The sequence below is a fragment of the Fringilla coelebs genome, assembly GCF_963513975.1.
Source record: "Fringilla coelebs genome assembly, chromosome: 22".
NCBI lineage: Eukaryota > Metazoa > Chordata > Aves > Passeriformes > Fringillidae > Fringilla > Fringilla coelebs.
In genome coordinates this window covers 8892954-8906366 of record NC_140048.1, presented here as the reverse complement: position 1 = coordinate 8906366, position 13413 = coordinate 8892954, and the positions used below count along the sequence as shown (strand labels likewise).

At 58.7% G+C, this 13413-nt stretch overlaps 1 protein-coding gene across 1 annotated transcript in view; it reads left to right on the top strand.

The window, feature by feature from the left end:
- The window catches only part of AGRN (agrin), a 79542-nt gene that overhangs the window by 47493 nt on the left and 18636 nt on the right, over positions 1-13413 (top strand). The window contains exons 9-20 of the mRNA XM_084220044.1: positions 1175-1369; positions 2172-2372; positions 4741-4886; positions 5436-5541; positions 6212-6325; positions 7842-8006; positions 9143-9286; positions 10057-10181; positions 10385-10490; positions 10866-11234; positions 11525-11659; positions 12860-12987. Of these exons, the coding sequence (XP_084076170.1) occupies positions 1175-1369; positions 2172-2372; positions 4741-4886; positions 5436-5541; positions 6212-6325; positions 7842-8006; positions 9143-9286; positions 10057-10181; positions 10385-10490; positions 10866-11234; positions 11525-11659; positions 12860-12987 (1934 nt within the window). The remainder of the gene's footprint in view (positions 1-1174; positions 1370-2171; positions 2373-4740; positions 4887-5435; positions 5542-6211; positions 6326-7841; positions 8007-9142; positions 9287-10056; positions 10182-10384; positions 10491-10865; positions 11235-11524; positions 11660-12859; positions 12988-13413) is intronic.

Here is a 13413-nt window from a genome sequence, read left to right as displayed (position 1 = left end):
TAACAATAATACCTAATAATAGGTATTTAATAACAGACAAGTGGGGAGGTTGCCAGAGAATCTGTGGCTGCCTCATTCCTGGGAGCATCCAGGTTGAAGAGCAGAATCTGTCCTTCAAAAATGAGCAAATGAGCTTTACGTCCAACCCAGACCATTTATATATATATGTATATATATATATATAAAATAATATTCCCTCATATTTTGTAATAATAGGTATTTAATAATAGGTAAGTGGGGAGGTTGCCAGAGAATCTGTGGCTGCTTCATCCCTGGGAGCATCCAGGTTGAAGAGCAGAAGCTGTCCCTCAAAAATGAGCAAATGAGCTTTACCTCCAACCCAGACAATTTATATATATATAAAATAATATTCCCTAATATTTTGTAATAATAGGTATTTAATAATAGGTAAGTGGGGAGGTTGCCAGAGAATCTGTGGCTGCTTCATCCCTGGGAGCATCCAGGTTGAAGAGCAGAAGGTGTCCCTCAAAAATGAGCTTTGCCTCCAACCCAGACCATTTATATATAAGAATATATAACAATATTTCCTAACAATAATATTTAATAATAGGTATTTAATGACAGATAAATGGGGAGGTTGCCCAGAGAATCCGTGCCTGCCTCATCCTGGGAAGTGTTCAGGTTAAAGAGCAGAAGGTGTCCCTCAAAAATGAGCAAATGAGCTTTGCCTCCAACCCAGACAATGAATAGGAATATATATTTTTCTATATGAATATATATTTTTCTATATGAATATATAAAAATACAGCACTATTTCCTAATGCTAGCTATTTAATAACAGACAAGTGGGGAGGTTGCCCAGAGAATCCGTGCCTGCCTCATCCCTGAGAGCATCCAGGTTGAAGAGCAGAAGGTGTCCCTCAAAAATGGCTTTGCCTCCAACCCAGACAATGAATAGGAATATATATTTTTCTATATGAATACATATTTTTCTATATGAATATATAAAATTATAGCACTATTTCCTAATGCTAGCTATTTAATAACAGACAAGTGAGGAGGTTACCAGAGGCTCTGTGCCCGCCCCATCCCTGCGAGCCGCCGGGTTGGGGCACACTCAGAAATGGCTTCCCCTCCATCCCAGACCCCCCTGTGCAGCCCAGCCCGGCCCCAGGAGCTGCCCTAACCCCGTTTCTCGCCCTGCCCTGCCCAGAGCGCTGCGGGAAGTGCCAGTTCGGTGCCATCTGCGAGGCGGAGTCGGGGCGCTGCGTGTGCCCCACCGAGTGCGTGCCCTCGGCGCAGCCCGTCTGCGGCACCGACGGCAACACCTACGGCAGCGAGTGCGAGCTGCACGTCCGCGCCTGCACCCAGCAGAAGGACATCCTGGTGGCCGCCCAGGGGCCCTGCAGTGAGTGTCACAGCGTCCCCGTGGTCCCCCTGCGTTGTCCCCCTCTCTGTCCCCCTCTCTGTCCCCCCGCGTTGCCAACACTCCGCGGTGTTCACCGCGCGCCTTTGGTCGCGCCCACGCCCTGCCTGGGGGATTCTCCCTGATTTACCCAATTATTTCCAGGGTATTTCCAGACTCTCCAGCAGCTTTGGTTTGGTTTCCCCCTCCCTCACTGGAAGTACCCCCCGTGTTATTTGTCTGAGCCAAGCAGAGAAATTGGATTAATGTCCGTGGGGCCAGGGCAGGAATTAGGATAAAAATGTGTTAACAGGCAGCAGCAGAAGTGAGAGCAGAGCTGTGTTTGATCCCCTCCCTCCCTTCCATCCCCTGGGGTCAATTCCTCTTTGTTCCTGCTTTCCTCCCCACTCCCCAGCCCGGGGAGCTGTCTGGGCTAATTTCTTAATGAATTAAAAGCCCTGCTCGGCTCCTTGGTTATGACAAAAGCTGCGGTGATGATTTCAGCCTCACACAAACCTGTCCAGCTGGGCTGAGATTCCCCAACAATTTGGGGGAGGAGGGCTGAGGGTGGCAGCTGCCTCCTAGAATAAATGATGAAATGGGATTCTTTTCCTCCAGAAAGAGCTGCTGGGAATCCAAAATACTCAGGGTGGGCACCCAGTTTGCACAGATTAAATAAGGAATAACGAATTAATAACGAATCGATAACGAATCGATAACGATAACGCCCCCAGCTCTGTGACAGCACCCTGGTGGCCACGGGAGCCGCTCAGGGTGGCTGAGTGTGTCCCTCCCTGTGGCCCAGAGTCGTGTGGCAGCTCCGTGTGCTCCTTTGGGAGCCGCTGCGTGGCTGGGCAGTGCCTGTGCCCGCGCTGCCAGCCCCAGCCCCCGGCCCCCGTCTGCGGCTCCGACGGCGTCACCTACGACAGCCCCTGCCAGCTGCAGGTGGCCTCGTGCCAGCTGCAGAAGAGCATCGAGGTGGCCAAGATGGGGCCCTGTGAGGACGGTAGGTTGGTCCTGATTCTGCATGGGGTGGGGGGAAAGGGAGGAAGGAGGGAGGGGAGCTTCACTTGCTGTGCCCTGCGAGACCCTAAACCCCTTAAAGCGTCCCCACTGTGCCCTGTGAGACCCCAAACACCCCACAGCACCGTGTCCTGTGTCAGTCATGCTCCCCTCACTGTCCCTCTGTGCCCTGTGAGACCCCAAACCCCCAAAACAGCAGGTCCTGTGCCACCCATGCTTCCTCTGTGCCCTGTGGGACCCCAGACCCCCCAGAGCAGCAGGTCCTGTGCCAGCCACGCTCCCCTCGCTGCTCCTCTGTGCCCCAAAGGACCCCCAGCACCCCCCCCCAGTCCTGTGCCAGCCCCTTCTAATTCTAACCCCCATTCCACTATCCCAGTTTTTTCCAATTCTAGCCAAACTACAGGGAGGAATTTTTTCCCCATATCCCACATAAATTTCCTGGTTTTCAGTTGGAATCCATTCCCCCTTGTCCTGTCTCTGCATCTCCTGTAAATTTTCCCTTTTTTTCCCCATATCCCACCTAAATTTCCCAGTTTTCAGTCTGAAGCCATTCCCCCTTGTCCTGTCTCTGCATCTCCTGTAAATTTTCCCTTTTTTTCCCCATATCCCAGATGAATTTCCCAGTTTTCAGTTTGAAGCCATTCCCCCTTGTCCTGTCTCTGCATCTCCTGTAAATTTTCTCCTTTTTTCCCTATTTCCCACCTAAATTTCCTGGTTTTCTAATTGAAGCCATTCCCCCTTGTCCTGTCTCTGCATCCTGTGTTCATTTTCCCTCTCCAGTGCCATCCTTGGCCCCTGGCAGGGGTTTGGGACTGGATGATTTTTAAGTTCCCTTCCAACCCATCCCACAGCTCTGTTGCCTCAGCAGAGCTCCAGGGAAGGCTTTGGGTGAGCCTAAAAATAAAGAACCTGCCGAGTTTTCCCACTCAGGGGAAAGCTGTGGGCTCCTGCTGGCACAGGGAGGGAGCTGAGCTTGCCTGGCACACGTGGGGGAGGACGGCAGAGCAGGGCAGAGCTGAGGCAGAGGGGAGAAGGCAGAGCAGGGTGTTTGATCACAGCCCTGCTCGGGGGATTTCAGGTTGCTGTCCCTCCTCAGGCAGAGCCTGAATAATTCTGTGTGTAATGCCAAAGCCCAGCCTTTGATCACGCCAGAAAAAGGGCCAGGTTCCCCTTCCCCCATCCCTTTTCCCCTTCCAGCAGCCTTTGAAATCAGCCACATCTCTGCTGCTGCTGCAGCTCATCCTGCAGAGCTCCAGGGAGTTCAATCCTCTCCCAGCCCCAAATCCCAGCCCCAAATCCCAGCCCTTCCCCAGCTCCACGTCACCCACAATCTCCCTGTGCACACTTTGGGGTGTTTATTTGGGATTTAGGGTCCTGCATAACTGGGATTTAGGTTTCCTGTTTAACTGGGATTTTGGCTCCCATTTATTTGGGATTTTGGTTTCTGTCTGTTTGGGATTTTGGCTCCCATTTATTTGGGATTTTGGCTCCAATTTATTTGGGATTTTGGTTTCTGTCTGTTTGGGATTTTGGTTTCTGTCTGTTTGGGATTTTGGGTCCTGCACAACTGGGATTTAGGTTCCTGTTTATTTGGGATTTTGGCTCCTGCACAGTTGGGATTTTGGCTCCTGCACAGTTGGGATTTAGGTTCCTGGATCAGGGCACGGGGTGGAATTGTCACCAAAGCAGGTGGCAGCTGGCCCTGCTGGCAGCTGGGTGACTGGGGGCTCCTGTGGGGGAGGAGGAGCTCGGGCCACCTGCTGGAGCCCCTCTGCAGTTGGATTGTCCATCCCCCTCCATGTGGGGAAGGATTTTGGGGCTGAAAGGTGAAATCTCCTGGGCTTTGGAGCAGTGCAGCTCCGGGCATGTCCCCATCCCCTGCACATGCCCCCCAAAATGTCACCGTGGCCATCCTTGTAGGAATGTGCCCCCTGTTGATGTAGTGACCAAATTATCCTTTGTCTGCTTAAAAAGGTGAAAAGCCCAGAAGTTTCTTCAATTTGGTGAACAGACACCTCATAAGACCTTTGAGACCACCTCAAACCCAAAGCTGTCCGATTGGACAGAGGCCAAGAGGTCCCACCTAAATAATTCACAAAAAAAAGAGGAGAACAAAGGAAACAATCACTTCTGTAGAGTTTTTTAGCAAGAGCAAGAACCTCTTCCCCCTAACTCAAGCTTTCCTCTGTAAAACCTTTGTTATTTTACCTTTCATTAAACCTTTTTCCACATCCAACCCACCCTCCAATGACTCCATACCATTCCAAGCAGCAGAACTGCCTCCAGCCTAACAAACTCCTCTTAAAGCTCACCAAACTAAAGGGCTGACCCCCTTCCCTCCCTGTGCCCAGAGTGTGGCTCGGGGGGCTCTGGCTCGGGGGACGGCCGCGAGTGCGAGCAGGAGCGCTGCCGCCACTTCGGCGGCTGGTGGGACGAGGACGCCGAGGACGAGCCCTGCGTCTGCGACTTCACCTGCGCCGCCGCGCCCCGCGGCCCGGTGAGCCCTGCCCTCCTCCTGTCCCCTCCCCGGGGACACGGCCGTGCCAGGGGCTGCCCTGAGCCTGAGTCCTGCCCTCCTCCTGTCCCCTCCCTGGGGACACGGGCTGCCCTGAGCCATGCCTTCCTCCTGTCCCCTCCCTGGGGACACGGCCGTGCCAGGGGCTGCCCTGAGCCTGAGCCCTGCCCTCCTCCTGTCCCCTCCCTGGGGACACGACCCACGGGCTGCCCTGAGCCGTGCCCTCCTCCTGTCCCCTCCCTGGGGACACGGCCGTGCCACAGGCTGCCCTGAGCCCTGCCCTCCTCCTGTCCCCTCCCTGGGGACATGGCCGTGCCAGGGGCTGTCCTGAGCCGGAGCCATGCCCTCCTCCTGTCCCCTCCCTGGGGACACGGGCTGCCCTGAGCCCTGCCCTCCTCCTGTCCCCTCCCCTGGGGACACGGCCGTGGCAGGGGCTGCCCTGAGCCTGAGCCCTGCCCTCCTCCTGTCCCCTCCCTGGGGACACAGCCGTGCCAGGGTCTGCCCTGAGCTGTCCCCTCGCCCCGCTGCCAGGTGTGCGGCTCCGACGGCGTCACCTACGGCAGCGAGTGCGAGCTGAAGAAGACGCGGTGTGAGAAACGCCAGGAGCTCTTCGTCACCAGCCAGGGAGCCTGCAGGGGTGAGTCCCCTGGGGAGGGCACTCCCCGCTCTGGGAGTGTCCTCAGGTGTGTCCCCAGGTGTGTCCCCTGATGGCAGCCACCCCTCCCTGCTGGGTGTGTCCCCAGGAATGTCCCCTGGAGGAGGCCAGTCCCCCCTCTGGGTGTGTCCCTGGGTGTGTCCCCTGATGGCAGCCACCCCCCCCTGCTGGGTGTGTCCCTGGGTGTGTCCCCTAAAGGAAGCCATGCCCTCCCTGTTGGGTGTGTCCCTGGGTGTGTCCCCTGATGGCAGCCACCCCTCCCTGCTGGGTGTGTCTCTGGGTGTGTCCCCTGATGGCAGCCACCCCTCCCTGCTGGGTGTGTCCCCGGGTGTGTCCCTCTAGGACAGCCACCCCTCCTTTCTGGGTGTGTCCCTCTAGGACAGCCACCCCTCCTGACTGGGTGTGTCCCTGGGTGTGTCCCCTGATGGCAGCCACCCCTCCCTGCTGGGTGTGTCCCCAGCTGTGTCCCCAGTGTCCTTTCCCTGGGAATAAGCAGGAATTGCTCTCAGGGGCCACACCCCTGTCCCCGTTCTCTGCTGTCCCCTGTCCCGGGGCTCCCCTCCAGTTCCCAGCATCTCCAGGAGGATTTGTGGGAATGCTGCCACGTCTCGGGTGCCAAGGTGACCTTTGTGTCCCTGTCCCCCCCCTGCAGCCCTGGCCACCACCCCGCCACCCCTGCTGGTCGTGCACTGCAGCCAGAGCGTCTACGGCTGCTGCCCCGACAACGTCACCCTGGCGCTGGGCGTGGGAGCTGCTGGATGTCCCAGTGAGTGCCACCCCTGGGGACACCAGGGGACCCTCAGGGGGGTGGAGGGAGGATCTGGGGTCCTGTCCCCGGGAGGTGAAGCTGGACCCTCCCCAGCTGTAGGGCTGGGGGATATTCAAGGTGGAAAAGCTCTCTTGAGCTGCAGCACCGCTGTGGTCACCACAAAATCCTGTCCCCAGGTGCCACAGGGCTTTGAGCATTTCCTGGGGTGGTGATTCCATTGTTCCCTGGACAGCCCATTCCAAACCTGACCACGCTTCCAGGGAACAGATCTTCCCAAATATCCAACCTGCACCTCCCCTGGTGCAGCTTTTCCTCTGGTCCTGTCCCCTGGGAGAAGGGACTGACCCCTCCTGCCCCACAACCTCCCACTGCTGGTGATCCTCCTGTCCTTCCAAAATCCCCGAGCTAGCTCCCAGGCCTCAATCCCTTGGGAATGCAGGAGGGCAGGGTGCTGGGGGGGACACTTTGGGTGTCCCCAGAGGTGCCTCCAGTGCCTTGGTGACTTCAACCCATTGCTGGGCTTGAGGATTTCCACCTGCCTGAGTGGCAGAATATTCCAAGGAGGGAAACGTGTCACCTGGGACCTTCCAGAGGCCCAGTGACAGCTGGGTGACCCCTGTGCAGGAAGCTGAGCTGGCCAGGGGCTCATTAATATTTATTCACTAATTATCCGAGCCAGCAGGAGCATTTTGAGAGGCTCTCAACAGCTGAGGCTGTGGCTGCCTGATGGGGAAACATCAGCCCGTGGAGACACAACTGCAGGGTGGGGTAATGCTGGGCAGGGAGTGCTGGATAATGGGGGAAAAACAGCTGGATAGTGGGGGAAAGCACAGCTGGGTAATGGGGGAAAGCACAGCTGGGTAATGGGGGAAAGCACAGCTGGGTAATGGGAAAAACCAGCTGGAAAATGTGAAAGGCTGCAGGAGCTGTGGGGTGTTGCCCAGGGGGTGCTCCAGGGGACAGGAGCATTTCCATCGCTCTGGCAGGGACGGCCTTTGGGTTTTCTGATGGAAATTCTGCCCCCCAGTCCGTGGAATCCATGGACACAGCTTCCCAGGATTGCTGTTTCCAGTGGGAATCCTGCCACCCCCCCGTCCATGGACACAGATGCCACCAGACTGTGTCCCACCCGTGTCCCACCCGTGTCCCCCACCACTCAAGGAGCAGCTTGAGCCCCTGGGCCAGGTTTATCCATGGAAATTCCCTTTCCCTGCCCCTGGGATGTCCTCACCCCCTCCCCGCTGCTCCCCAGGTGTCCCTTTGTGCCCTTTCCTGTCCCTTGCTGTCCCCTTCCCGCTGGGACAAGGACAGCGCCTGGCTGTCTATCTTTGGCTGCCTTCCCTCCATCAAGCTGCTCGTTAATGAATTAATAATCACCCTCTAATAGCTTCCTTCCCCTTTGATGCTAATGAGAGACGAGCTCCTGATGGCAGCGCCTTCAGCCTGGGGGCTGATGGAGGAGAGCAGCTGGTGGCACGGGGTGACACGGGTGTCTCTGTGTCCCTGCCCTCAGGCACGTGCCAGTGCAACCCCTACGGCTCCTACGGTGGCTCCTGTGACCCGGGCACGGGCCAGTGCTCCTGCAAGCCCGGCGTGGGCGGCCTCAAGTGCGACCGCTGCGAGCCCGGCTTCTGGAACTTCCGCGGCATCGTCACCGACGGCCGGAGCGGCTGCACGCGTGAGGGACAGCCAGGGGACAGACGGGGACACTGCCCAAGGGGGACAGGGACTGCTGGGGGACAGGGACAGCCGGGGGACACTGCCCAAGGGGGACAGGGAGGGGACAGCCGGCGGACACTGCCCAAGGGGGACAGGGTGTCACCCGACAGGGACAGGGGCAGCCAGGGGACACTGCTGGGGGACAGGGAGGGGACAGCTGGGGGACACTGCTGGGGGACAGGGAGGGGACAGCCAGGGCACTCTGCTGGGGGACAGGGACAGCCAGGGGACACTGCCCAAGGGGGGCAGGGGTGTCACCCGACAGTGACAGGGACAGCCAGGGACACTGCTGGAGGACAGGGTGTCACCCAACAGGGACAGGGACACTGCTGGGGGACAGGGACAGCCAGGGGACACTGCTGGGGGACAGGGTGTCACCCGACAGTGACAGTGACAGTGAGGGGATGCTGCCCAAGGGGGACAGGGGTGTCACCCATGAGTGACAGTGACAGTGAGGGGACACTACCCGAGGGAGACAGGGATGTAACCCACCAGTGACAGCGAGGGGGGACACCCCTGAGGGGGACTGGGGTGTCACCTGCGCGTGGCAGCGACAGCAAGGGAACACCCCTGAGTGACAGGGATGGGGACCCCCTGAGTGACAGCAAAGGGACACTGCCCTCGAGGGGGGCAGAGTGTCACCCCATGAGTGGGAAATGGTGTCATCCCTGAGTGACAGCAAGGGAACACCCCTGAGTGACAGGGATGAGGCACCCCATGACTGGGACAAGGGTGTTACCCCCTGAGTGACAGGGAGGGGACACTGCCCACAGGTGGGACAGGGGTGGGACACTTTCCTGAGTGACACGGATGACACGTCACCACCCCCCTTCCCCCTTCCTCACCCTGTAACTGCATGTCCCCTTTTCCCACCCTATAACAACGGGATTTTCCTCTGTTCCCACCCCATAACCATTTCCCCTTTTGATTTTCCCCATTCCCACCCCATAACTCTGTTCTCTCCCCGTTCCCCACCCCATAACTCTGTTCTCTCCCTTTTCCCCCCCCATAACTCTGTTCTCTCCCCGTTCCCCACCCCATAACTGTTTCCCCCCCCCATAACTCTGTTCTCTCCCCGTCCCCCCCCGTGTCCAGCGTGCCAGTGTGACCCCGTGGGCTCGGTGCGGGATGACTGCGAGCAGATGTCGGGGCTGTGCTCCTGCAGGACGGGCATCACGGGCATGAAGTGCACCCAGTGCCCCGACGGCAGCAGCCTGGGCACCACGGGCTGCCACAAGGGTGAGGGGCGAGGGGCCCTGCTTCTTTGGGGTTTGGGTCCTGCTTATTTGGGGTTTGGGTCCTGTTTATTTGGGGGTTTGGGTCCTGCTTGTTTGGGGTTTGGGTCCTGCTTGTTTGGGGTTTTGGGTCCTGTCTCTTTGGGGTTTTGCCTCCTGTCTGTTTGGGGTTTTGCGTCCTGTCTGTTTGGGGTTTGGGTCCTGTTTATTTGGGGTTTGGGTCCTGTTTGTTTGGAGTTTTGGATCCTGCCTAACTGGGGGTTTTGGGACCTGTTTATTTAGGGGTTTGGGTCCTGCTTATTTGGAGTTTTGGGTCCTGTTTATGTGGGGTTTTGGGTCCTGTTTATTTAGGGGTTTGGGTCCTGTTTATTTGGGGTTTTGGGTCCTGTGTATTTGGGGTTTTGGGTCCTGTCTGTTTGGGGTTTTGGGTCCTGTTTATTTGGGGTTTTGGATCCTGCCTAACTGGGGGTTTTGGGACCTGTTTATTTAGGGCTTTGGGTCCTGCTTATTTGGGGTTTGTGTCCTGCTTATTAGGGGTTTGGGTCCTGTTTATTTGGGGTTTTGGGTCCTGCAGCACTGGGGGTTTTGGGACCTGTTTATTTAGGGGTTTGGGTCCTGTCTGTTTGGGTTTTGGGTCCTGTGTATTTGGGATTTGGGGTCCTATTTATTTGGGGTTTTGGCTGCTGCCTGACTGGGGTTTTGGCTCCTGCCTAACTGGGGTTTTGGCTGCTGCCTAACTGGGATGTTTTCCCGGATCCCCTCTCGCCCTCCCAGACCCCTCAGCCCCCAGGTCCTGCGAGGAGCTCAGCTGTGACTTCGGGGCCTCGTGCGTGGAGCTGAACGGCTTCGCCCACTGCGAGTGCCCGTCCCCGCTGTGCCCCGAGGCCAACACCACCAAGGTTTGGGGACACCCCTCTGGGGCTCGGGGACATGTGGGGTGGGACACACAATCCTGCAGGAACTGTTCCCTGCTGGGCAAGGGGAACACACGAGTCACCGGTGTCCCCTGGCACCCCTGAGCTGCCCTGGGTCCCTCTGTGCCCCAGGGGAGCCCCCCAAAAATGCTGCCAGCATTCAGCTCTGGTGTCCCCTGTGTCCCCAGGTGTGTGGCTCTGATGGTGTCACCTACGGGGACCAGTGCCAGCTGCGGACCATCGCGTGCAGGCAGGGCCAGCACATCACGGTCAAGCACGTGGGGCAGTGCCACGGTGAGTGTCCCCTGGGCAGTGTCACTGAGTGTCCCCAGGGCAGTGTCACTGAGTGTCCCCAGGGCAGTGTCACTGAGTGTCCCCAGGGCAGTGTCAATGAGTGTCCCCTGGGCAGTGCCATGCTCAGTGTCCCCTGGGCAGTGCCATGCTCAGTGCCCCCAGGACAGTGCTATTGAGTGTCCCCAGGGCAGTGTCCTGCTCAGTGTCCCCAGGACAGTGCTATTGATTGTCCCCAGGGCAGTGCCAGCCCCGTGTCCTGAGGCTGGCCCTGCCACCCCACGGGACATCCCCTGGCACAGCAGCTGCCCTTCCCGGCCTTTGTCACCCCCTTGCCGGTGCCACCCCTCCTCAGCTCCCGTGTCTGTGTCCCTGCAGAGTCCATCAGCCACACGAGCCCCCCGGTGTCCCCCACGCCGCTGCCCACCGTGCCCCCGGAGCTGCCCGCGCCCCCTCGGGCCACCCCGCCGCCCACCGGGGCGGCCACCGGCTCGTCACCGCCGCCACCAGCCAGGCCCACGGAGCGAGGCCACCCCACCACCAGGCGTGTGACGACAGCCAGGCCGGCCACCACGCCCTGGGTCACCCACGGCGTGCACAAGGCCACCATCCGCCCGCTGGCCACTGTCCCCGTGGTGGCGGCCACCAGGCAGCTGGGCTACGGCGAGTCCGGCAGCGCCGAGGGCAGCGGGGACCAGGACATGGGGACCAGCGGTGACCTGGAGTCCAGCGGGGCAGGGTCTGCCGGTGAGTGCCACCCCTGGGGTGCCACCGAGTGTCCCCAGGGCCGTGCCATGCTCAGTGTCCCCAGGGCGGTGCCATTGAGTGTTCCCAGGCCATTGAATGTCCCCAGGGCAGTGCAATGCCCAGTGTCCCATGGGCAATGCCATTGAATGTCCCCAGGGCTGTGCCACAGTCAGTGTCCCCCACACCACTGAATGTCCCCTGGCGGCTTCAGCCACCCCCGGGTGTCACCACGAGCGGGGCGGCTGCCATGCAGAGGTGTCACTGCTGGGTGTCCCTTGTCTGTCCCCCAGGTGAGGAGGAGCCGGACGAGGGCCAGGTGACATCCACGCCTGCCATCGAGAGGGCCACATGCTACAACAGCGCCCTGGGCTGCTGCTCCGACGGCAAAACCGCCGCGGCCGACGCCGAGGGCAGCAACTGCCCCGGTGAGCCTGGGGCTGGGGGGCTGGGGTCCCCTTGGGGTCCCTTTGGGGTCCCTTTGGGGTCAGGAGTGGGGATCTCTCAGGGTGGGAGGACACAGAACTGCCCAGCTGGATTTGGGGCTGGTTTGGGAAGGTTTGGGGTCAGGAGTTCGGGATCTTTCGAGGGCAGTGACACACAGAGCTCTCCAGGTGGATTTGGGGCTCCAGGAGTTTGGGGTCTCTCAAGAGGGATGACCCAGAACTGCCCAGCTGGATTTGGGGCTGGTTTGGGATCCCTTTGGGGTCAAGAATTGCGATCTCTCAAGGGGAGTGGCACACAGAACTGCCCAGGTGGATTTGGGGCTGGAGGAAGGTTTAGGATCTTCCTGGGGATCTTTTCTGCTCCCTGATCCAGCTGGGATCTCTCCTCCTTCCCACAGTCTGAGGAAGCACAGCCTCACCTCTGCTCTGTCAGAATATCCTCATTATCCTGAAAATTGTTCCTCAGGGGCCGTGTCCCAGATTTTTCCTCACTCAAGTCCTTCCTTGTTCCTGGGGTTTCCAGTGGAACCTCCCCTTTACCTCTGGGAAAACAGCACTTTCCTTTTTAACCCATAAAGGGTTAAAAGTCCTGTGTGAAGGGAAAGGGAGAGGGAAAAGGAGAAAGAAAGGGAAAAGGGAGAGGGAAAAGGGGAAGGGAGAGGGGAAGGAAAAGGGGAAAAAGGAAGAGAGAAAGGGAACATGGAAGGGAAAAGGAACCTCCTGTGTGGTTCCCACAGCAGGATCTCTCCATCCTCTGCATCCCCAGGGCAGGATCCAGCCCTGGCATTCCTGCTGCAGTTCCAGGCTGGTTTGGCAGGGCTGTGGTTGCCCTGTGCCAGGTGTCCCCCTCGCCCCCAGCCCCGGGTGGCCCCGCTGTGCCCCGTGGTGCCCCCGGGCCGTGGCGTGTCCTCTAACGTGTCTCTCTTGTCACCCAGCGGTGCAGGGGGGCTGCTCTCCGGGCCGGAGCTCGCAGGAACCCGTCTGGTAAAAGCTGCCATCTCCAGCCTGGTCCTTGCCATCTGCTCCAGCACTAATCCTCCATGGCTGTCCCCGTCCCATCCCGACTAACCCGGCACTGGCACTACCCCCACACTGCCATCCCCCCTCTGCCAGGGACTGCGGCGCTCCCTCGCCACCCCTGCCCAGCTCAAGGGCTTTGTCTTGTGTTCCCTCCTCCCCCAGCCACCAAAGTGTTCCAAGGAGTGCTGATCCTGGAGGAGGTGGAGGGCCAGGAGCTCTTCTACACCCCGGAGATGGCCGACCCCAAATCCGAGCTCTTCGGGGAGACGGCGCGGAGCATCGAGAGCGCGGTGAGCTCCGCGCCCCTCGGGGGGCACAGCTGGCACCTGGCACAGAGGGCAGCCCTGCTGCTGCCCCGAGAGGCTGTCCCAGAGCAGAGCTACAGAGGAAAGCAGGGATTTATCAAAAGCATCTCCTCGATGCATACACCTTGGGCCTACACCCGAGATGAACCCAAAATGGTCCCAAAATGGATGATGGTTCCCTGTCCCAATTGATTTATGGATCCCGTTCTTGCCTTGGCCCTAAAGAGCAGCTGGAATTGTAACAGACCATCCCTGTCCTGCTTTATGGATCCTATTCTTCCCTTGGCCCTAAAGAAAAGCTGGAATTGTTTATGGATCCCAGTTTTCCCTTGGCCCTAAAGAGCAGCTGGAATTGTAACAGACCATCCCTGTCCTGCTCTATGGATCCTGTTCTTCCCTTGGCCCTAAAGA